We start from the raw sequence: 25,217 nt of genomic DNA, 5'->3' as shown, positions 1-25,217 counted from the left end.
ACGATCTTCTCTAATGTCATACTGGCTTGGCAAAACCACAGCCCTGTTTAAATCTGCTCTTGCGTACTTTGCACGTACTCCCAAGAAACCGAGTATGGCTGGAGAAAATGAAGTGCTGAAGGCTTCACGTTAAATTTATGAACCTTGAGTCGGTACTTACTGTTCCCCCGTGGGCATACTGTGCTTTCCCTCAAACTTTTACTACCTTACTCCTCACCTCCTCTCAGCTCATAATTTATATCCTACTTTAATCCTGATTGAAGCAATTAGAAGAGAACTTCCCACAAACTTTCAGTGCCACATCACCTCAGCCTTAAGCATTCGGGGCCCCGTATTCTGCGTTCTTGCCTGTTACCATAGATCGTGGCCAGCTCTCCACTACCCCTGTTTTCCTCTCGTCTACTTAAGGACCTGATCCTAGCAGTTCCTCAGGCTCCTTCATCATCAACAGTTTTCTCTTTTTACATCAGCCCACAGACATCCTATTATTTCTCCCATCTTAAAAAATTGTCTTGACCCTATTTTATCCGGCCTTGCCCAATTTCTTCCTTCCCCTTTGTAGAAAACTCTTGAAAGTACTGTCAGTGCTTGCTCTTCCCAGCCCTGCTCCTCCTGTTTTCTCTTAAACCTGCTTCTGCCAGGCTGTCACCCACTACCACTCCATGAGAACTGCATAGGCAAGGTCCCCGGGGACTTCCACCTTGTTCGATCTCATGGTCGGTTTTTCTGCTTAGCCTCTCAGCAGCATGGGGCACAGAGGATGACTCGCACCGTGATACACTTTCCTCCCTTCATTTCTAGGACATTGCAGTCTTTTGGTCTTTCTCCTGCCTTCACAGCCCCCTTTGCTGGTTCCTCTTCTGTCTGACCTCGGTGTTCAGATGCTCCAGGGCTCAGTCCTTGATCTTCATGTCTTCTCTGCTTATATTTATTCCCTGACAATGTTGCCAGTTTCAGGTTTTAATACAACTTATATTTCCAGTCCAGTCCTCTTTGCCCAGATTCCAGACCATGTAATCAATTGCTTACTCTATGTCCTCCATTGATGCCATCTCAAATATAACACATTCAAAGAAACTGACATTTATCTTCCTCCCAAAACCTGCTCTTACCAAAAAAAGGTTTCCACATGTCGGTTAATGGCAGTTCCTTCCAGTTGCTAGATCAAAAACCATGCATCATACTTGGGTCTTCTTTTTTTTTCTTTTTTTTCTCTCACCATCCCATGATTAATTCATCAGGAAATCATACAGGGTCTATTTCCAGAATATGTGCACAATATGTTAACAATCCTACCACTTCTTACTATTTCCATGGCTACCGTTTGGGTATGAACTGTGGGAACTGCTAGATACCCACCCAAATCCATTCTTCCTTTTTTGAGAAACCTGGTTAGTATAATTTCCCCATCTTCATTTATATAGTTATGTCCATATGATGGTTTTTTCTTGTGGAATAGAAGTGAACTTGAATGCTGGACCCATTAAAACTTCCCATCTAAGTTCCTCCATATTATATTCCCTCCTGCTTGGATTCAGATTAAAAACAAGGGACCTCGAAAAGACGGGGCAGAGCTAAAAGATGGAAGCTGTCTAGATGTAGGACAGTTGTCTTCCTGATTTGAATACTTATCCAGGCATGTTACACAAGCAAGACATAAACTCCTGTTATGTCCAGTTAGTATATATTTAAATTGATTTGTCATAGTAAATTATTCTATCCCAACATTCAGTAATCTCTCAGCTGTGTAATGAAATAGTTCTTAACTGATATTTCCCTTTAGTCTGTTGTCTTCACAGAATGTTCCTTTTAAAATTTTAGTCAGATCTGGTCACTCTTCTACTCAGAACTGTGCATTGGCTCCCCGTTACTCAGAGTAAAAGCCAAGTCCTTACAAGGACTTCCAAGGTCCTACAAAATCTCCCCATCACTTTAGTTTTCTGTGCTTATCTCCCATATCCTGCTTTGACCATACCAACCTTCTTGTTTTTCATACATTCTAGCTGTGCTCCTTTCTCCAAGCCATTGCACCAGCTCCTCTTTCTGGAACGTTCTCTCTAATATCCAAATGGCTACTTCTTCATATCCTTCAAGTCTTCTCAAGTCTTCCATTCTTAATGAGGCCCATCCTGACCACTGTATTTAAAATTCTATTTTATCACTCCCCTAGCATTTATAATTCTTAATTAATTCTACTTTGTTTTTATAACACTTTTAATTTTGTAACATTCTATAACATATAGTTTACTTATTTTTTATGTTTATTGTGATCTTCCCTTCCTTGAATACAAGCTCCATGAGGGTAGGATCTTGATCTATTTTGTTCATCAGTATGTCCCAGGTGCCTTGAACAGTGCTTGACACATTAAGTAAAGTGCTTAAATAAAGACTTGTTAATTGAGTGAAAGGGAGGTTTAAAGCATTTGTTTTATGTTTACTTTATTTTAGAGGACATATTTTGCCAGGTGGGAGTACAAGAGTTTATTTCAGAAGTGAGAGGAAAGTACCTTAATTGAAATCATAGCTTCACTGCTGATTGCTGCTTTATGCTGACAGCTTATAGCTCAGTTTTGAGTCTATAAAAATAAAGATTATCCTGCTCAGAGATCTCTTAGATGTTGCGACGATCTGTTACTGAACACTTACTATGTACTTTCCAGCTAGAAAGTGTTTTTTTATGAATGCTGAGTAATAACATTGAATTATTAAAACCAACTATTTATTTTAAATTCAGCATATCATTCAAAAGTCTGTTTTCATCTTATTTTACTTTTGAAATGTGCCCCCTCCTTTTATGGGTCATCTTTTGCTCTTGTTTAAAATTCAGTGTTCAATAAGCAGTTGTGGGTAGTAAGGTATGCTTTGATGTCAAAATCTATACTTTAATGTAGAAGTATATTTATAAAATTGGAGATCACAACTACAATTCTAAAAAGGACCCCTTTACCAGTTACATAAACAGATTGGTGGTTTCTACATCTTTATTCATTCAACTTAAAAGTTACTTGAATCTAAAATGGGAAAATAGTGAATACAAAGACTAGTGAATACAAAGAAAAAATAACTGATATCAAGAAACTGAACTGGTTTTTAGCAAGTCACTAGGTAGTAATTACAGAGCTTAACCTCCATAAATACATATTCTTTTTTTTTTTAAGATTATTTATTTATTAGAGAGAGAGAGCAGAATGAGTGAGAAAAATGAGTTGGGGGAGAAGCAGAGGGAGAGGGAGAAGCAGGCTTCCCCCTGAGCAGGGAGAACCCGATATGGGACTTGATTGTAGGACCCCAGGATCATGACCTGAGCCGAAGGCAGATGTGTAATGACTGAGCCACCCAGGCATCCCTGTAAATGCATATTCTTTATTGAATTTGTGAAATCTGACAGTAATAGAGAGCTAGCCTATTTGGCATGCTGAAGGTTAATGGTTTTCTTGGGTAAGCCTAAAATATAGTGGAAAACAATTTGCATTCTTAGCACTTGTAACTTTGGTCTAAATATCATCAAGAAGGCTACAGAATTGAGGAGGAAAGCAGGTACCTAGAAGTTTACCTTACTATTAAGGGGGATAAAAAATTAAACAATCTTTTTAAGTTCCATAACATTTCTGATCTCTTTTTTGTCACCTCTTCCCTACAAATCATTTCCAGCTGTGTAGCTCTTTGATGAGTACTTACTCTTCCACGATGCCGGCTCTGCTCTGTTTTTGGTTTTTCTGTTGTTGTTTTTGAGGTTTTTTTTAAGTTTAAATTTTTTTGACTTGTTGAAGCTTAACTGTTATCCATGTTGATATTTTCTATGGTGTAAAATGCAGTGAAAAAAAAAAAACCCCAGTAATTTAGAAAATGTGTAAAAATTTGTGCTTCCATGGAAAGCTGCATTGTCTATATGTAGGAGAGTAGCACCTCCTTCCTGGTTATCCAATTCCAGTCTTCCATTGTTTTTGAGCGGTTATAAAATCCCCCCTCCTCTTCTTTCTACCCTCTTGCTCCCCTCCTCCCTAACTCTAATACAGGAAACTAAAATAGATCCAAAGGTGAGAACTGAGGTACTTGCTAGTGTTTAATTGAGAATCTACTGCAAATACCAATGTGCATTTTTCCCCCTTTTCCACGTTCCATGCCTCCAAACTGAGCCACTTTGAAAAACAATGCAAAACAAAATCTTGACACTTGAGAATACTTTTCTTTTGTGTGCTTTTATGTACATGTTCTAGACTGCTGCCTGGAAAAAAAAAGAAATGTCCAGGGTTCTGTTATTTCTTACAATTTCATGTGTATGTACCCTAACTTTTATAAGACTCATGTAGACTTCCAGACTAGGTTTTAAAGTACCTGGCTCCAAGTACTGTTTTTAATGGGAACAAGAAAGAGATAATTTGTGTGACTTCTGACCAAGTCAATACCACTGTTGGAAAAGAGCAATATTAAGCATTTTGGAAATTTCCTGAATGTTCTGCTTCATTGTTCTAGTGGCATTACCTCTAGAAATATATATTCCTTAAATTTGAATTTAAATTAGAAAAATTTGGTGATGGGGGGAAACAACTGTTCTGAACTCTAGCCATGAGAGAGTAAAAAAAGAATCTGAGAGCTGAATCTATAACATTGTGTGTGAGGAGGGAAAGGAATTAACATTTATAATCCTTTTATTTATCCCTGCTGTTTTCAGATTTCCTTTGCAGAGCAAGAAACTTATATATTAAACAAGCTCTTCTTGTTTTTGTAGAAAATAAGATATGAAATAAGACTTCTTTAATTGAAAGTGTGGTTGGTGAATTTGATTAAGTTGTTTTATGTATGAAGAAAATAATTTATAACAATATGTTAAAAATAACAATAAACGAAAAATATTTCGTTAGTTACAAAACTATAGTAAATGTTAACAAATTCAGTTGATATTTAAAGTATTATAAAATGGTTACTACTTATTGAATTCCTGTGTTTACTGTTCACTTAATATAATATTCAGTAATGATTGACTTAGTTCTTTCTCTGCTGGCACGACCTACATTATAGCAATCAAATTACAACACCTTTTATTTCTAATTGGAATCTGTATTATTGCCCTCATTTTCCATTTTTCCTACCCACGATATGGTATCATGGAAAAAATGTTAACTATTATACACAGAAAATTAGAGAAAGCTAAAGCATGTAATTCAACGTTAAGTACTAATTTAAAATCCCTTCTCACTTAGTCACATTGACTTTAGCCAGTTTTAGTCTGTTTTGTTTTTTTTGTTTTTTTTTTTTCCATTTTATTTATTTTTTCAGCGTAACAGTATTCATTCTTTTTGCATAACACCCAGTGCTCCATGCAAAACGTGCCCTCCCCATTACCCACCACCTGTTCCCCCAACCTCCCACCCCTGATCCTCCTAAACCCTCAGGTTGTTTCTCAGAGTCCACAGTCTCTTATGGTTCGCCTCCCCTCCCCAATGTCCATAGCCCGCTCCCCCTCTCCCAATCCCACCTCCCCCCAGCAACCCCCAGTTTGTTTTGTGAGATTAAGAGTCATTTATGGTTTGTCTCCAACTTTATTTTTATTTTTTGAAACTTAGAAACAAGCACATAAATGTTTATATAAGCACAAATATATTTTTATTATTCCATGTAACATTTAAATTCCCAGGTGGATGTATTTGCAAGTAAATGAATTGGAATCAATAATCATTGTATATATTACCCTTTTTTATTTGATTATATGTCAGAGTAATGCTGTCCTAGGAGTCTGAAAAGTCTATTGCAGATCACTACTTAAATAATGATATCTGACACATCAGCAAAAATCTAAATGCTATTGTAGGGGAGGAAAATTTTTTTATCCTCTTAGGTGCAGTGTCTGGGGCTTGCAAATTGAACTGACCGAAAGAGAGATTAACAGTAGAAAAGGTCTATTTCATATGCACACGGGAGGAGGGGCCCACAGCAGATAAATGAAAACCTCAAAGAGGCAGTTTCATCCAGTGGCATACCACTTTAACAAAGACTAATCAAGTGTGCTGAAGAGCTCAGACAGAGCAAAAGGGGTTTGGGCTTCAGAATGGTTAGGGTGAGTTGTGGAAAGGTGATTAGGAACTGTTCAGTAAGTAAGGGGTTTGGTAAAGTGTATTATGCAGGCTCCAGCCATCTCAGTTGATAAGAATTGTCCCTGGAGTCATTGTGTTCTCTCTCTGTTATGTGAGGGGACACGTTTACAAAGGGAAATTTATGCCCGCTTTCAGGTGAAAGAGGGAGGCCTCATTGTTCCTTCTGTGTTTGGGGTTTCTTAATCGCATTCAGCTCAAAATAATCCTTATGCTGAAGTGACATATTCTGATCTCCTTCATTATCTAGGTAAAAGAGAGAGAAAAAAAAAGTTAGTTTAAACTTCTTTTATTTCAGAGTGCCTGGGTGGCTTGGTTGGTTAAGCATCTGCCTTAGGCTTAAGTCATGATCCCAGAGCCCTGGGATGGATCCCCAAGTCAGGCTCCCTGCTACTTCTCTCTCTCTTCCTCCTCCTGCTTGTGTTCCCTCTCTCACTGTGTCTCTCTCTCTCAAATAAATAAAAGCCTTAAAAATTTTTTAAAAAATTGTTTTATTTTATATTCCCATTATAGAAAAGCAGAAAAGAGGCAGTTGATTTGTCAGTTTATCTTGGACTTGATTATTATAACAGTACTGTATTAAGTATCCAGTGTTTACCTAATTTCCTTTAATTCAAAGTTCTTTTGGGTAAAACAAAATAATTACTCAGCAGTATAAGACCTAATCAGTTCTGTTATGAAGATGACTACTTAGGCAATCGGTGGAAGCGTGTTACGCATCTAATGCAGGACTTTGACCTAATCGTTACTGTCTTGGGTTGTAACACTGTTGGACTGCTGCACCATTTAAAGCCACCAGGATCTCAGCCACACCACTTCTTTGTACTGATCTAGAATTGTCATCATTGAGTAGAGTGTATTTAAGAACTTTCCTTTTGTTTCATTCCCATAGACTTGATAAAGTGCTTTTTACCTTCAGCCACCTGCAAAGATCTTATGATTTGAGGGACCCCATTGAGGGGAATATATCCTAATGTGTTTGAGACTCTAATATTAAATTACACAAAAGTTAATCTCAATTTCTGTTTTTTTAAGGTAATATCAGCTATATCAGCAATGCATTAATGCATTCTTTATTTTCAAAATTCTATTACAGATAATACTGTAGTCTCTCTTTTGCCTTCCCAGTGGGCCCATTAGTTCAGTTCTCCCCAACCTTCCTGGAAGGAAACATTTAAATTTGGTGTATATTTTCCCAGATATTGCTCTAGTCTATAAATAGATATTAAAGTGTTCGTGTACATGGGCTTTTCCTGATTGGTGTCATACTGTATAATTATTCCATAACTATGTTTGTATTCAGTGGTTTGTTTTGGTGATTTCTTCATGTTAGTCCCTGTAGATCTACATCATTCCTCCAAACTGCATTTACCGTAAATCAGCTTACTTAGTCCCCTGTTGGTATATATTGGTGTAAATATACATATTTTCATTTAAAAATTTATTAATTTAAAATATTTTAAAATCTGTCATAATTTTATTTTTAATTTTTAAATTATTGATGTATAATTTTTATACATTGTTATATTAGTTCACGTATACAACATATTGATTCAACAAGTCTGTAGGTTACTCAGTGCTCACCACCATAGGTGTAGTCACCGTCTGTCACTGTCTGTACAACGTTATTGCCGCATTATTGACTATATTCTCTATATGTGCTTTTTATCTCCGTGACTTATTTTATAACTAGAATTTTGTACCTCTTAATCCCCTTTATCTACTTCCCTTATCCCCCCCTCTTCCTCCCTGGCAACCAGGAATTTGTTCTCTGTATTTTAATAGTCTGTTCATTTTGTTTTTTAGATCCCACTTATAAGTGAAATCATACGGTATTTGTCTTTCTCTATCCAACTTATTTCATGTTGCCTAATATCTCCATGTAATTGCAAATGTCAAGGTCTCATTCATTTTTATGGCTGAGTAGTAGTCCTGTGTGTGTGTGTGTTTTTGTGTGTGTATGTCTGTGTCTGTATGCAAACATCTTCTTTATCCTCATTTTCTTTATCCTTATCTTCTTTATCTATTCATCAATCAGTGGACATGTGGACTCCCTCTATAATTTGGCTATTATAAATATAACACTGCAATAAGCATGGGGTGCAAATACCTTTTCAAATTAGTGTTTTTCTTTTTCTTTGGGTAAATAGCTGGTAGGGAATTACTGGATCTTATGGTATTTCTATTTTTTAAAGATTTTATTTATTTATTTGACAGAGAGAGAGATCACAAGTAGGCAGAGAGGCAGGCAGAGAGAGAGGAGGAAGCAGGCTCCCTGCAGAGCAGAGAGCCCGATGTGGGGCTCGATCCCAGGACCCTGAGATCATGACCCGAGCCGAAGGCAGCGGCTTAATCCACTGAGCCACCCAGGCGCCCCTAATTTTTTTTTTAAAGTAAACTCTACACCCAACATGGGGCTTGAACTCACGACCCCAACCAAGATCAAGAGTCATGTGCTCTACTGACTGGGCCAGCCAGGTACCCCTCTGTTTTTAATTTTTTGAGGACCCTCCATGCTGTTTCCCACAGTGGCTGCACCACTTTGCATTCCCACCAACAGTGCACGAGGGTTCAAGTTTCAAACAAAACTTGTTGTTGTGTTTCTTAGTCTAGTCATTCTGACAGGTATAAGGTGATAAATCTTATTGTGGTTCTGATTTGCATTTCCCTGATAATTAGTGATGTCACACATCTTTTTGTGGGTCTGTTTGCCATCTGCATGTCTTCTTGAAAATGTCTATTCAGGTCATTCAGAACACTATTAAAATGTCACCTTCTCACAGAGGCCTTTCCTGACCACCCAGCTTGAATACCTCATCAGCCCATCCTTTTACATTACCCATGCTTATTTTTATTATAGCACTTATTACTAATTTCTATTTTCCCATTTTTTTCCTTGAAACTTCTTGTCTGTTTCTAAGTTTCAAAAGAGTAAGGATAGTTTTTGTCTTATTACAGCGGTAGGTCCCCTTCTATGCAGGACAGTGCATATCACACCATTGGCATTCAGTAAATATTTCTTAAATGAATGGGCCAAATACTCTCTCTCAGTCTACCCTAGTACAGATTCCTTAGTTGATTTCCTGCAGGGCCTTTCTTTATGCATGGAATGCAGGGAGGAGGAGAGGGATAAACTCTGATGAGGGAAGAGCTGATGGGAGGGGAAAAGGGCAAGATTAAACTGAGGTGTGAATGGGATGGGAAATGTGGAGTAACAGGAAGGAAGTGGAAGGGTGAGAAAGCCACAGTCTGTTCGACACAATTGTGGCACTAGGAGATTGATGTTTTACTTTACTTTTTGGATTAAGTGATGTAAATATTTTATCAGATTCATAAAATCCTAGAAATGAAAGATCAAATTTAATCCAACTCTTTTACATACACAGCCCTTTTTAGATAAGAAATTGATGTGAGAGATGACGTGACAAGTTCAAATGGCTCAATTAACCTGCTGATAGACTTGGGACTCCAGACTCTGATTTTTGGAGTTTTATTCTAATTCTTTATCTCAATATATGCCTTAATTTGCCACATATACAAAATGTTGAGTTAGGTTCTGAACATTTGCATTTTCACAAATATCTTTTTTTTTCTTCCCAAATAGGTAGAAAACAGACCAAAGTATTATGGAAGAGAGTAAGTATGGATTACGACAAAACATTTTATAGATTGGAATATGTAAGAGAGACAGGTAAATGGATGCATTGCTAAAAATACAAGCAAGATGAAAGAGGTATTCAAGTTTGAATGAGTTAAATTGTTTTTCTGATTACAAATATAGTTATTCTGGGGCACCTGGGTGGCTCAGTGGGTTAAAGCCTCTGCCTTCTGCTCAGGTCATGATTCCAGGGTCCTGGAATCGAGCCCCACATTGGGCTCTCTGCTCAGTGGGGAGCCTGCTTCCCCCTCTCTCTCTGCCTGCATCTCTGCCTACTTGTGATCTCTGTCTGTGAAATAAATAAATTAAATCTTTAAAAAATATATATATAGTTATTCTATTGGTGAAAATATGGAAAATAAAGACAAATATAGAGAAGAAAAGAGCATGGAAAAATGTGTATGTGGAATGATGTTAAAAGAAAGATGCAATTCATATGAATAAATAATCCTAGACATGTATGAGGAAAATGTATGTATCTGTGTGTATATGTATATACTAAGCATATCAATATATATTCACATAGGTACATACAGCAGGGTAGGGGTGGTTCATTGTATTTTTACAGTTTTCTTTATTTTCCAGATTTTCTATAAGTAAATTTATGCTATACAGCAATAGCTAGTATTAACAATCTGAAGTATTACCTTTTGAAAATCTATTTTCCTAATGGTTTTACAAAATTGAGATATTACAATTTTATAGACTGAATTTTTCCACTTAATAATGAACATTTTTCTATTTTCTGAAAAATGTTGTAAAAAATTTTTAAATGCTTAATTTTTCTGATTATTGAAAGAAAGAAATAAAGGCCTTTGGAAAAAAGAATAAAAATCACCTATAATCCCATCATTCCTTGAATAAAATCATTTATTTTTCAAGACTTAGGATCATATCAGGTACACAATGACATATATAGCAAGTATTTTAAATTTTTAAAAATTCTCTTTAAGTTTCCAAGACTTTTGTGACTAGAACATGGACACTTAAGAGTTGGCAGGGAGCCACTGATGTTTCTTATGGTTGTACCATAATTTAGTCACTTTGCTGCTTTTGGCATTTAGTTTGCTTCTAAACTGTATTATTAAAAATAATACCATCAGAGACATCTTGGTGCATAAAGCTTTTTAACTGGGATAGAAATTTTGGTTCAAATGGTATGAACAGATTTACAGTGCTTTAAATATCCTTGTCAAATTCTGTTCCTAAGTTTGTATCCTTGAATGTGATTTTCTTCTAAATTAGTAGAGTTTTTAAAAATAAATAAATATTAAATTTTACCAACTTTGCTAACTGATGTCATGTAAACTTAAAACAGTATGCCAATATGCTAATCTAATGGTATGCGCTACCGCCAGTGGTAGGTTACTATCTTCTTGCCTCCAGCAGAGTCTGATGGATCTGGTTCCGAACTCATTATTGAGAAATATATGGAGATAAGAAATTCCCAGAGTCCATTTTGAACCTAGATGCTCTGATTGTCATGATTTGGACATACGTACCATGAACTGTTTTAACGATTTACATTGAGAAAGACTGAACCATCCTCATGAGGAAACACTAAAAACTTGCCACTTGCTCCCTAGTAAAGTCCTTAAATTATTACGTTGCCACTTTGGGGCCTTTTAAATCTATCATTCTGAAATCAAGTGACTGCTGTTTTTTCACACCAGTAAAAACCACAAAGTTTTCCTCGAGCTGTCCCTCAGTTCAGTTATCCTTGAATTACTGAAAGAACATAATGTATGTGTAAGTTCTTTGTAAATCACCATACAGATATAAGGTGGTTTTCTCTTTTTAATAGTAATCATCAGTCACCACTGACATTTTTTTTCTTTTTCAGTGTTTCATGTCAAAATGCTATAGATGAATCTGCTGTCTGTGTTAAGAATGTGTTGTGTTTTTTTCTTTTTCATCCCTTTTTCCTGTTAATGAAAAATAGGGTTTTAGCAGGGAGTGAAAGCAAGTTATTACTGTTGTTTGCTTTTGGCTTGAGTATCCAGTGATGCAGATTATGCACATTATTGGGCAATCATGCCAATTAAGGGCAACCCAGGGTCCTGGAAAATTGCCAACTTAGACTGTGAGCCAGAATTCTGGAGCAGCGCCACTAGTGTGAAGGAAGGAGAGGGGACACATTGCTGTATATTTTTTAGTACGTCCATATGGTCAGACAGCTACATTAAGAAGGGAATTGTCCTCTTGAGAGAGGTGGTTGATCTTCCCTTAGATGGATGTGAATTTTGATTTCACAATTATTAAATGGATTGGGAAGCTACTTCGGTGTGGTTCTTGTTACCACAGAGAAGCTGGCCAGGGGCCAGGCCCAGAGAAACACAGGCAGAGTTAAACCCAACTGCTCCCCTTCGATTATATGGCAGTACTTTGTCTAGAAAACAACAGGAGAGGGTAGAGGGTTTTGTTTTATCTTGCTTTACTGAAAAAGGTGGAAAGCATTCAGTTTCTGAATGACTTTTTTCTTAGGTTTCACGGCATGATCTCCCGAGAAGAAGCAGACCAACTCTTGAGTGTGGCTGAGGGGAGTTACCTGATTCGTGAGAGCCAGCGTCAGCCAGGAACCTACACTTTGGCTTTAAGGTTGGTCATGGACCTGTAATTAGAACTGTGCTTCATTTAAAACCCTCTTAATAGAGGGCTTTAAATTTTAAAAGCATCCAGCATGTAATTGAATTGGTTCTTGTTTTCTTGGGACCTAATTACCATTTTAATAGCTTTGAGACCCTTAAAAATTCCTCATGAATGGTAGCACTCAGTAATTAAGAATTGAAAAACTTTTAAAGCATTTTTATTGTAGCTGCTTTCTTCTATTTCATCTTACCCGTTCTCTTCCATCTGTCCTGCTGTGTTAGCTCCCATCTATTTCTTGAATAAGGAAAGAAACTAAGAGAAAAGATCTTTGTAACTCATAAGATTAAAGCCAATATCATTTCTCTTAGGTTGGCTTTTGATGGAAGCAGCTTTTCCTGGGAGATCTTGGCTCTTCCCTGTCAACTGAACTTTGCCTAGTATTTTGGCTGTTCTTAGCTTCTAATGCAGTGCCCAGAAAACAAATATTTCCATTAGCCCTGCAATAATAACAGAGCAGTAATACAACAGCATGCTTGTCTATTGGGCTTACTTCATGCCAAGCCCTGACCTTATTTAATCTTCTCAGCAACTCGAGGATGGATGTACGCTTACTATCTCTGCTTAACAGAGAGGGAAACTGAGGACCTAGAGGTTGAGTAACTTGGCCAAGATCATACATTTAATAATTCGTGTAGCTGATATTTGAATGCAGATAATCTGGCTTCAGATTCTGTGTTCTTAGTCACTCTCCATTGCTCCCTCTCCAAAGGCTTGAGATAATTATCCATTGTCTTTGTGTATTTATTCATCTTTGGAAATGACTCAAGTGTGGAAACTTCCTAAGATGGAGGCCAAAGGCGTGGCAATTTCTTTTGGTAGCCACAATGAGAGAACAGAAAGATGATGTTGTTGCTCTAATATGACCAGGTCGAACCCTTCTCCAATCACCTATGCCTCTTTGGGTGAGCAGGGACTGCTCTTAGTCCTATCCACAAGACTTAAACTTCTTGACAAAAAGAATGATATAATCCAGTACTGCTTTCTACTGAATTCTGAATCAGTGTGTACTTGGAGAATAAAGCTTGTTGCAGTCATGGAAATTTGCTTTTTACGGCAAATTAAAAAGTGTAAATCCCCCTTCAGTTATTTGATTGTATTGTTTTTTAGGTTTAAATTATGGTATGTAGGAAAAAAAAAAATCTGGGCTGGGAATTCAGATGCTCATTTTACCACCAAATAAACTAAAGACATTTGGCGTAAATCACAGAATTCCCTCAAGTCAGTTTTTTCCTCTTTTTATGCCAAACATTTTGTAATTTTAGGATTCTGCAACACCCCATTTCCAAATAGTCTGGTCTTCTCTGTGTCTGGGGTAAACGAGTGTACATGTGAAGACTTAAGGGCCAGAATAACGAAGAGGGAAGTGGGGTGAGGGAGAGACAGATGTCTACACAACACTCTCTTCCTTTTCCCTTTATTACCTTCCGCCCTAAATCCCTCCGGATCACACAGTAAGTTACAGAACTGAATTTGAGCTCAATGTCACCTTGTTGCAAGGTTCAGGTACTCCATCATACCATAATGCCACTCATCTTCTAATGTGGCTGTCACTCAGTTTTCACTGAGTGACATCAGGGAACACCCTAGGGTCAAGGGTTTAGTGTGGAGAGAAGTAGGACCCAGAGCCCCAAGCTCTTCCTCCTTCCCACCCACAGGGACTGTAGGGATACAGTGACCATATTCCTACACTGTAATTTTATGATTACTTCCCATCCACTTCAGTGCAGGAAATCTGACAATAGAAATTGGAGAATAGATGAACATGAGATTGATGGGAATGTTTTTAGTTCATATGTCTGGAGGAAACATGCAGCCTTCCTTTTGTTATTGAAATGACCATAAAATTGTACAGGGAAAAGAAATAGTAATGACTAAGAGGGGCTGTAGGGGATTTGTGAATATACACTGTGAGGAATTTATATGCTGAAATATGATCTTCCTTGTTTTGAACTAGGTGTGTGGCAGGGAAGTGTTAAGGAGAAAATAAAAAGTTGTATTGATATATCTGATATTCCCCATTTCACCTGAAAATTCTTCCAATTCACATCAGTTTGTTTTGTTTTCAACATAATGCCTGACCTGTTTGGGGGAGCCAGTTTCATAATTTTTGGCTGTCAATGTTCATTATGCATTTACTCTGATAACCACAGGCCCTATAGTTAAAAACAACAAGTCCCTGATGTCAGCTTGCTCCATTGGCACCTCAGCCTCATGATGTCCAAGACTGAACTCATCAGTTTTCCTCCCAAATATGCTGTAGCATCTATATTCCCTTTATTAGCTGATGACACTATCATTTAGTCAGTCCACACGACTGAAACCAAGACCTCACTCTTCTTTTTCCTCTTAGTTCTATTTTAAGGTGTTTGTAGGCCCTGGCACTGCCGCATTTAGAGGACTTCACTTCGCATCGTATCAGACACTACATCACATAACAAATATTCTTTTCATGTTAATTTTTTACAAAAACAGAAGTTGCTTTTGAGCATGGGAGGTTGTCTGTAGTTATCAGTTTTCTCTTAGTTTTCTCTTGAGCACCATCTTCTCCCATTCCAGACCTCAGCCTGAATTTCAGGCCAGGTTTTTCTGGCTTTTCTGCCTTTGCTCATATTGACTCCTCGGTTCAAGAAAAATGATTGTTGCTCAAAGAAAGTTTTTTATACAATGAAAGTCTATGGACAGGCTTCCACATGGTTGGAATGTGTAGTTGAAGATAAAATGCTAGCCCAAGCACTAGATTATACCTCAGGAAGCATGAAGTTGTTCAGTGACTTTGGGATTTTCTGTGTATTGATATTGACAACATTTGGATTAGTTGTAGTTTAATGATATATTGTAACTATCAGTTATAAAAAAGACTAAGATAATCTAAGGAGTTTGCTTTTGAAAACACTTTTAATGATTTTCATAGTTTAGAACTAATTCTTTAAAAATATCTTATCTCACCATTCTCACTAGAAGAAAGAAATTAGGTTCAGTGTCATAGAATGACAAATGAAAAGGGTAGGACTAGTGCATGTTTTATATTGTTATATAAAACATATACTTTTTATTGAATGTTAAGAACATACAAAGGAATACTTATAAGAAATATAAAAATTATATTTATATTATAGTTATTTAAAAATTATTAAATAACATGTTACTATAACTCTTATGTACCCAACTTGTATTTTAAGAAACAGCTATTGCTTTTGGAGTCTCATTTGTACTGTATATATCTGCCCCAATCCTTCCTTCTTCCTCCTGTCCCTCACACTGGCTAACCTATCCTGATTATCATTCTCTCACTTTTCTTTACTAGCTTATAACATATGTTTGTATCCCTACGCAATGCATTGTTTTGATTTGTTCATTTTTGAGCTTTAAATAAATAGGACATGTAGAATGTATTCTTCAGTTTTTTCATTATATTCCTCAGATTTTTTTCCTTATTTTAGAACATGGCTATAATTCATTTATTTACGCTGTTATATATCCACTAAATAAATATACTATGATTTATTTACCCATCCTATTGATGGACATGTGGGTGGTTTCTAGTTTGATGCTGTTAAAAACAGTCCTGCCATGTATAATAATCACAACACTGTATAAGAATTCCTATTGTTTTCACTTAATACTGTCAGATATTATGGCAGGCTGATGGTGTCTGCTGATTAATTTGAATGTCTCTGATTTCCAAGTGAGGTTGAGCATCTTTTTGTGTTTATTTACTATTCACATTTTTTCTTCTGTGAAATTTGCATTCAGATCCCTTACCCTGGCATTTTCTTATTGATTCATAAAGTCATTTATTCTGGCTACTCATCATTTGGTTATATATATATTGAATTGTCTCCTTCAAGTTTGTGACTTATCCTTTATTTCTGTTTATGGTGTTAAAGGTTTTTAATTTCAGCTAAAAATATGAATCCATTTACATTTAATGTAATTGCTGATATATTTTGATTTAAATACTATCTTATTTTCTATGTAACTCTCCTGTTCTATGTTTCTTTTTCTTTGTTGACTTATTTTACAAGTCAAATTTTTTGTTTATTTATTTTTTATTTAAATATTTTATTTATTTATTTGACAGACATCACAAGTAGGCAGAAAGGCAGGCAGAGAGAGAGAGAGGAGGAAGCAGGCTCTCTGCTTGGCAGGGAGCCTGATGCGGGACTCGATCCCAGGACCCTGAGATCATGACCTGAGCCGAAGGCAGAGGCTTAACCCACTGAGCCACCCAGGCGCCCACAAGTCAAATTTTTTAAAAAAGGTTTTATTTATTTACTTGACTGAGTGAGAGCAGGAACACGAGCAGGGGAAATGGGAGAGGGTAAGCAGGCTTCCTGCCAAACATGGAGCCCGATGTGGGGCTTGATTCCACGACCCTGGGATCATGACCCAAGCTGAAGACAGATGCTTCCCGACTGAGCCACACAGGCACCCCTACAAGTCAATTTTTTATTGCATTTTTTCCTCCCACTTAACTTGAGTTATACATTCTTCTACTCTTCTTTTAATGGTTAATCTAGAGGTTAAAACATATGGCCTTGACTCATTTATATTTAATATAAATGATTGTTTCTATCGTTTTCCTAGTAATGCTAGAATCTTAGAATACTCTAATTTCCATTTCCCTCCCTCCTACCTTTTATCTTGTTATTTTGAGATGTTTTATTTCCATATACCATAAACTCCACAATACCTAATTGTTATTATTTAAACAGAAAGGTCAGTATTTGTCTCTGTTTACTCCTATATTAACCCCTTCATTGTTCTTCGTTTTTTCCTGTAATTTTGCATTTTCTTGGAATTATCTTCCCTTAGCTTGAAAAACTCCATTAGTATTTCTCTAACTACAGATTAATTCAGAATAAATTATTTTCTTACTTTTCTAAATTTTTTTCCCTCTGGACTAACTTTCTGACTTTTATCTCTCTGAACTTTAGTTTGGACATTTTCTATTGACCCATCTTTCCGTTCAGTAGTCCTATATCCTACTATTTTTAACCTACTGTTAAACCAGTCCACTGAGTTCCTAGTTTCATATTTTGTGTTACTTAGGTACAGAATTTTCTTCCTCTCTTTCTTTCTTTTTTTTTGATTCTAATTCTCTGATGAAATTCTCCATCTTTTCCTGTATTTTCTTGAATAATGACCGATTAAAACAATTATTCACTGTAAATATCTGATAGAGTTACATAAGTACTGCACCATGAATTCTTGGAAATAATGAAATAAGGTGAAAAGACCAGTGAAGAGCTAATATTAGTGTTCATATGAAATGATCTTTTAGGTATTTGCTATTTTCTCACTGCCACTGCTATACCAGATAGGAGTCTAACCAGTTTCTGCATGTAGGTCTAATCACAACACATTCACAACTCGTTTTTTCACTATGTTTATCTGAAATTTTCATGGAATTGATATGAATGCAAAAAAGACCTTTAGTGTCTGAACAAATGTGTAAATAACATTCTGATCTTCAAGAACTGTTTACTTTTTCTGTCTTTAGTGTGCTAATAGGTGGAATCATGGCTCAAATCTAGGATTTCACTATTATTTTCCTAAGCCATTCATTTAATGTAGGGCATACTTACTTGGATTCCATCCAAGAATTTCCTTGGAAATATTAAAACACCTCTTTATATTGATGTTGCACATTTAATATGGTGTCAGGACTAAAGTTATACATTACTTTGATGTATTGTGCTCTTTGATAACACTGGTTCCCTTTGATATAAAGACATCCCTTTTTCTCAGTGGCCTGATATGCTAAATTTGTTCATTTTTACTGACAAGAAAAATATAAGTATGCATTTTACTGAAACTGAAAAGAAAGCTGAAAGAAGAAACATTTTTTTAAAGATTTATTTATTTATTTATTTATTTATTTATTTATTTGAGAGAGAGAGCACGCAAGCACATGAGCAAGCAGAGGGAGGGGCAGAGGGAGAATCCCAAGCAGACTCCTTGCTGAGTATGGAGCCTAATGCGGGGCTCGATCTCAAAACGCTGAGATCAGGACTTAAGCTGTAACCAAGAGTCAGATGCTTAACTGACTGCACCACCCAGGTATCCCTAAAAGAAGAAACATTTACTGACCTAAACAGGAGAACTTTGAGTAAACATATAGGTCGAAAGAGAAGAAGAATCAGGAATTGAGATTTTAAAACATCTGTCACAAAATACAATTTCAATTACCTGCTCTCACTGTAGAACTTTGGAAATAGCTGTAGTAGCTGAGAGCCTGACAAACATGAGTTGGAGTTGCCTAATCTTATTATATATATTTAACCTCTTTGAGCTTTAGATTCTTATGTGTAAAGTGGGATTATAATCCCATTAGTTTGTAAAAGAGACCTTTTAAAAGTCTGTAATTAGCGGCAGCCTTTTTATTTTTTTAAGATTTTATTTCTTTATTTGTCAGAGAGAGAGATAGAGAGCGAGCGAGCACGCACAGGCAGGCAGAGTGGCAGGCAGAGGGAGAAGCAGGCTTCCCGCTGAGCAAGGAGCCCGATGTGGGGCTCGATCCCAGGACTCTGGGATCATGATTCAAGCGGAAGGTAGCCACTTAGCCGACTGAGCCACCCAGGCGTCCCAGTAGCAGCCTTTCTAAAAGAATCAAATTCTCTGTCAATTGAGATTCGTTCAACTGCAAGTATTATCTAATATCTAAAACAAGCAAACTCTGTTGGCTCAAATAATAAATTACTTAAGGAAATACCTAATGAGAAATTTGGAAATGCAGTAACATGGATGATCAGAGCCCTAGTGATGTTATCAAGAACTTGTAACCTCATTTCTACCCATGGCCTCTCACAGCATCAGCTCTGGTCTAAGAGTGGCTTTTCTTGTAGTCAGAAAGTGGCTGCCAAGGGCAATCCTTCTTTATGCCTGGCGATAGAGTATAAGGGAACTTCTCCTTTCTCATGCCTCCTTCCCTTCAAGTGGACTAGGCCTCTGCAGCTCTCCCTTTCCCACCCCTGAGCCAATATCAGTCTGCAAGGAAATGCATGTACTGATTGTTGCTTGTCCAACCAGCACATGGTTCTAGAGCTGGGAGATGGGATCAGTTTCTTCTGGAAGGTAAGGCTTGAGAGGGAATCTGGACGAACAAACAAAATCTAGTTTTCTTTTCCTGTTTTAAAGAAGGAAGCAGGTTGAGTGAGGAGAGAAAATGGATACCAGGTACATAGTATGTAACATAGTAGGTATTCATTAAAGTAGTTTCCTTGTTTGACAGTGAGGATCCATCTGTGGTATAATTATTCAAATCTTTTAGTCCTGATCAACCTCTGATTAAAGTAGTATATCCAATTTTAGCTTTGGTAAATAAGCGAGAGAATCTGGTATTAGCTCCAAACAAAGTTGTATATGAGGCTAGAGCTTTGTAAATTCTGTTTTGATGTTCTTTTGCCTATAATTTTTTTTCAAAACTTGACTTAAAATATTTTCCAAACTGACTTTAAAGTAATTCAATATTTTAAAGATGATTGGAAAACCTAATTATATACCTTAAAATATTTATCCCTGGTGTGTCATAAAAGTGTCCATGGCTTTTGTCGAAGTCAGGAGCTTGGTCTTCACTGTTAAACTGGGTAATTAAAATAATCTCTCAGATAACTGCCTCATCAAAAATAGTAGTGTTTTTTGAGCTTTGGTGTTTTGACAGTACTACCAACGTGGGTCAAGAAAGAAGACATTTAAGTTGGCTCTTTTTTTTTTTTAATTTATTTGACAGAGAGAAACCACAACTAGGCAGAGAAGCAGGCAGAGAGAGAGGAGGAAGCAGGCTCCCCGCGGAGCAGAGAGCCCAATGCGGGGCTCGATCCCAGGACCCTGAGATCATGACCTGAGCTGAAGGCAGAGGCTTTAACCCACTGAGCCACCCAGGCGCCCCTTAAGTTGGCTCTTAAATGTACACTAGAGGTGTGCCAGGTAGAAGAATAGAGTATGTTGAAAAACAAGCATTTGGGGAAGAAACAGCCAAGGAAGGAAGATATAGAACAGAGTGGAACATTCGGTGCATGGCAGGCTGCTGGGGCTTGGGGGTACAGGAAGTGTTGGCAGTCAGAGTGCCAGGAAAACCTGGTATTTCATCCTTAAAAATTTGGACTTTATCTGTAGGAAATGGGAGTCACTGAAAACTTTTAATAGAAGGGGATGATGATTACATTTGTAATTTGGAAGGATCATTGTGAAAGCAGAAAGAATAATGAGTGGAAAACTTAGTGGAACCCAAGTTTTACCAGAATTATTTAGGTAATTAATTTAGTAGGTGGTTTTCCTTTGGCTACTGAAAAATAAACTTTAAAAGGGTTTTACATATCTTAATAGATTTTGAAGGGCTCATGATGAGGAGAAATGTTAACTACAGATTTGGCAATTCCAAAGACATTTCTTTTGAGTCTGACTCATTTTAGCTTCTCTAAATTGGGAGAAGAGCAAGATGACGTATGTGCAAGAGTTTTGATAATCCCTAAATTCTGTGTCTGGATATTCCAGAGAATGCTTTATACCCACAGTGCTTAGCACTTTCCTGTTAGTTTTTTGCTGACCACTAAGATAAGAATTATTTAGGAAAATTTTATTTACTTATTTTTTAAAGATTTTATTTATTTATTTGACAGAAATCACAAGTAGGCAGAGAGAGGGAGAAGCAGGCTCCACGCTGACCAGAGAGCCTGATGCGGGGCTCGATCCCAGGACTCTGGGATCATGACCTGAGCTGAAGGCAGAGGCTTAACCCTCTGAGCCACCCACGCGCCCCTAGGAAAATTTTTAGATAATGGAGAACGAATGAAAATTTAAAGATTGAGAAAGAATATTGTTAATATGTTTAGATATATTTATTATATGTATTTTTAAAAATAGACCTTATTGGGGCACCTGACTGGCTCCATTCAAAGAGCATGCAACTCTTGATCTTGGGGTCATAAGTTCAAGCCCCACATTCAGGGGAAGAGATTACTTAAATAAAATTTTTTTTAAAGAATTAAAAAAAATGTCTTCTTATTCAGTAAATTTTGAAATATGTATTGGTCCGTGTTAATCTGAAAAATAAAATTCATTATATAGAACAGTATGTATGGTATTATACTACTAAGGTAAGATTATGTATCTATTGGGTATATATGTAAGCAAAGAAATGTCTAAAAGAATCTTTATGAGTTGCCTGATTTTTTTTTTATAGCGCATGTGTATCATTTTTATAATCACACACAAAAAATTCAGTAGTGTGATTTTCATTTTGGGAAGAATCAAAGAAACTAATTTGCAACCTTGGGTCAAAATGGAAGGTAATAACTTCCAAAACTCTGAAGATTTAACTCTAAATGGAATGTATCAACTTATTTAAATAATTGGTTAGGAGAAGCATTGGTCAGTGCTGGGGGCAATAGAAAGGGAAGTCAGAGAGGACAGTGTTCTTGAGTTCAGGGTCTGTGGAACAGGGGATTCTTGGCCAACATTGGCAGCATTATCTGTAGTAGAGAGGTGAATTTGAGGAGCCCCATGAGTGCCCCATTGGTTGGACTTCTTTCCTACAGTAGTTCTCAGAGCCTGTGAGTATTGTTTAAAAACCATACTGCCTTTCCCAAACTCATTTGATTATGAGACCCTCTTCATGAAATCTCTCTGTGAAGCAGTCTTTGAGAGATATTCCATTAAACATTTGATTTACTCACTTTCTGTAGTTCTGGAATCCAATCTCACCAAGCATTCTGCTTAATGGCTTTTCAAGTGAACTGTCCACAGGGAGAGAAAACTTTATATAGGTTGAGTATAAGAGCCTTTGATATATTTCTCATTTTCAGTCAACAAATTAGAATTAAATGCTGGAAGCAGAGGAGGGGAAAGAAGGGAAAAAATCTACCAGATTTCTTCTGTTTGCGAAGTTCAGATACCTTCCCCACTTTTTTTCTCTTTTTCTCACCCCCCCCATTTTTAAAGACTTTATTTAGTTATTTGTCTGAGAGAGAGAGAAAGAGTGAGTGTGCGTAGGCAGGGGGAGTGCTAGGCAGAGGGAGAAGCAAGCGCCCCGCTAATCAAGGAGCCCGATGCAGGAATTGGTCCCAGGACCCCAGATCATGACCCAAGACAAAGACGCTTAAGCGACTGAGTGATACAGGCATCCCTTTCACACCCCTTTTTTGTTAAACAAACCTAAAAGACTTCTTGCTGAAGTATTAGAGAAAAAAAGTTAAGGGCTCATTGACTAACTGATTTGTTTTCTTCCTGTTTCCTGGGATATTATTTTTTTTTTCCCTTGGACTGAAAAAGATTTCCCTTTTATCCAGAGTATTCTGTAACTTCAACCTATAGCAAACACTTAGTTTCTATATATTACAAAATTCCAACTTTTCTCCCTAACTTTATTCACAAGCTTGCCTTTTGCATGTTATTTTATCTTACTCTTTAAAAAAAATTTTTAAAAATTATAATTAACATACAAATTCACCCATTTAAATTGTTCGTAGGTTTTGATGCAGTCACAAAGTTATGCAACATAATCAATTTTAGAACATTTTATCACCCTAAAAAAGAAACTCCATACCCATCCGTAGTCACTTCTCTCTTATTCCCAACCCTTCCAGCCTCGGGGAACCATTGACATGTTTTTGTCTATAGATTCATACCTCAAAGACATTTCATAAAAATGGAATCATACATAATATGTGTTTTTTTTTTACTTCTTTCTCTTAGCATGTTTTCAGTGTTCATCTGTGTTGTCACATGTATCACTATTTTATTCCTTTTTATTAATGTATAGTATTTTTTTTTTTTCCATTTTATTTATTTTTTCAGCGTAACAGTATTCATTCTTTTTGCACAACACCCAGTGCTCCATGCAAAACGTGCCCTCCCCATTACCCACCACCTGTTCCCCCAACCTCCCACCCCTGACCCTTCAAAACCCTCAGGTTGTTTTTCAGAGTCCATAGTCTCTTATGGTTCGCCTCCCCTCCCCAATGTCCATAGCCCGCTCCCCCTCTCCCAATCCCACCTCCCCCCAGCAACCCCCAGTTTGTTTTGTGAGATTAAGAGTCATTTATGGTTTGTCTCCCTCCCAATCCCATCTTGTTTCATTTATTCTTCTCCTATCCCCCTACCCCCCCATGTTGCTTCTCCATGTCCTCATATCAGGGAGATCATATGATAGTTGTCTTTCTCCGATTGACTTATTTCACTAAGCATGATACGCTCTAGTTCCATCCACGTCGTCGCAAATGGCAAGATTTCATTTCTTTTGATGGCTGCATAGTATTCCATTGTGTATATATACCACATAATGTATAGTATTTGAATAATACTTTGATGTATAGGTATATACTTCGTTTTGTTTCCCCACTCATCAGTTCATGAACATTTGAGTTGTTTCCACTTTGGGGCTATTATGAATAACATTGCCATAAATATGCTAGTATGGATAATGCTCTCTACAAGTCTTTGTGTAGACATATGTTTTCATTTCTCTTGGGTACACACCTAGGAGTGAAATTGCTGGATCATATTGTGGCTCTAGGTTTAACATTTTGAAGAACTGCCACATTTTTTTCCAAAATAGTTTTGCCATTTTACAGTCCCACCAGTGATGTATGAGGGTTCCAATTTCTCCAGTCCTTGCCAACACTTGTTATTATGTCTTTGATTTAAACAGTAAGCGTGGGGTGCCTGGGTGGCTCAGTGGGTTAAAGCCTCTGTCTTCAGCTCAGGTCATGATCTCAGGGTCCTGGGATCGAGCCCCGCATCCGGCTCTCTGCTCAGCAGGGAGCCTGCTTCCTCCTCTCTCTCTGCCTGCTTCTCTGCCTACTTGTGATCTTTGTCAAATAAATAAATAAAATCTTAAAAAAAAAAAAAAATAAACAGTAAGTGTGACGCCCTAGTGGGGGTAAAGTGGGTACCGCACTGTGGTTTTGATGTGCACTCTTGAATGGTACTACATTTGTCGTGTTTTTATGGTCTTATATTCACTCATATACTGTCTGTTTAAGCTTCAGTTCCATCTTGAAAGTATGCATACATTGCAATGGATTTAAAACCAAGACAGAGAAATAAAAAAAGCTGACTTCAAGATATTTTTGGTTTTTGTATTCTTAAGGCACAACATAAGGCAAATTCAACAGAGCATTGAGGATGGAGTTGAATTTCTTTCTTTTTTTTTTTTAAGATTTTATTTATTTATTTGACAGAGATCACAAATAGGCAGAGGCAGGCAGAGAGAGAGGAAGGGAAGCAGGCTCCCTGCTGAACAGAGAGCCCGATGCGGGGCTCGATCCCAGGACCCTGGGATCATGACCTGAACCGAAGGCAGAGGCTTTAACCCACTGAGCCACCCAGGCGCCCCTGGAGTTGAATTTCAAGTACATTTTAGGGTGTGTTGACAGGAACTTTGATGCGAGAGAGGTAACTCTCACTCTGATTATCTGCTTTATAAAGGGAAACTGGAATCTGACTTACGTATCTACTCTAAGGTGCAGTGGAAAGCCTACCAGGTTCTCTTAATTTAAGATCTGTTTCTTGGTAACAGATACTGCCCCAGAATGTGTTGATAACATGCCTCCTTTCCTATGAATGATTTGGCATACATAAATATCTTACTAATGGACTTAACAGTTTTATAAATATAGTAAGAGTTAGCATTTACTGAATATTTCCTGAGTCAGGCAGACACTATGGTAAATACTTTATGTGCATTATCTTTAAGTATTTTCCAATACTTTTTCGTATTGTGGCACCCATTGAAAATTATGATGTTCTATGGTACACTAAAGTAAATGTACTGTATTTACCTTAGTGTGGCCCAATGTGACCAGCCCAAGGACTTCAGC

The 25,217-nt window shown here is 37.1% G+C and overlaps 1 protein-coding gene across 3 annotated transcripts in view; it reads left to right on the top strand.

Moving 5' to 3' along the window:
• Nucleotides 1-25,217, top strand: part of CHN1 (chimerin 1) — a 215,465-nt gene that overhangs the window by 71,508 nt on the left and 118,740 nt on the right. The window contains exons 5-6 of one of the 3 annotated variants that reach the window (XM_046019506.1): nucleotides 9,694-9,725; nucleotides 12,232-12,345. The exons of 1 other annotated variant lie outside the window; for it this stretch is intronic. In XM_046019506.1, coding sequence (XP_045875462.1) covers nucleotides 9,694-9,725; nucleotides 12,232-12,345 — 146 coding nt within the window. The remainder of the gene's footprint in view (nucleotides 1-9,693; nucleotides 9,726-12,231; nucleotides 12,346-25,217) is intronic. One more of the 3 variants, XM_046019507.1, reaches the window with a different exon arrangement.

The sequence above is a fragment of the Meles meles genome, chromosome 9 (genome assembly GCF_922984935.1).
Source record: "Meles meles chromosome 9, mMelMel3.1 paternal haplotype, whole genome shotgun sequence".
In the NCBI taxonomy this organism is placed as follows: Eukaryota; Metazoa; Chordata; class Mammalia; order Carnivora; family Mustelidae; genus Meles; species Meles meles.
This window is presented reverse-complemented; position numbering and strand designations above follow the sequence as displayed.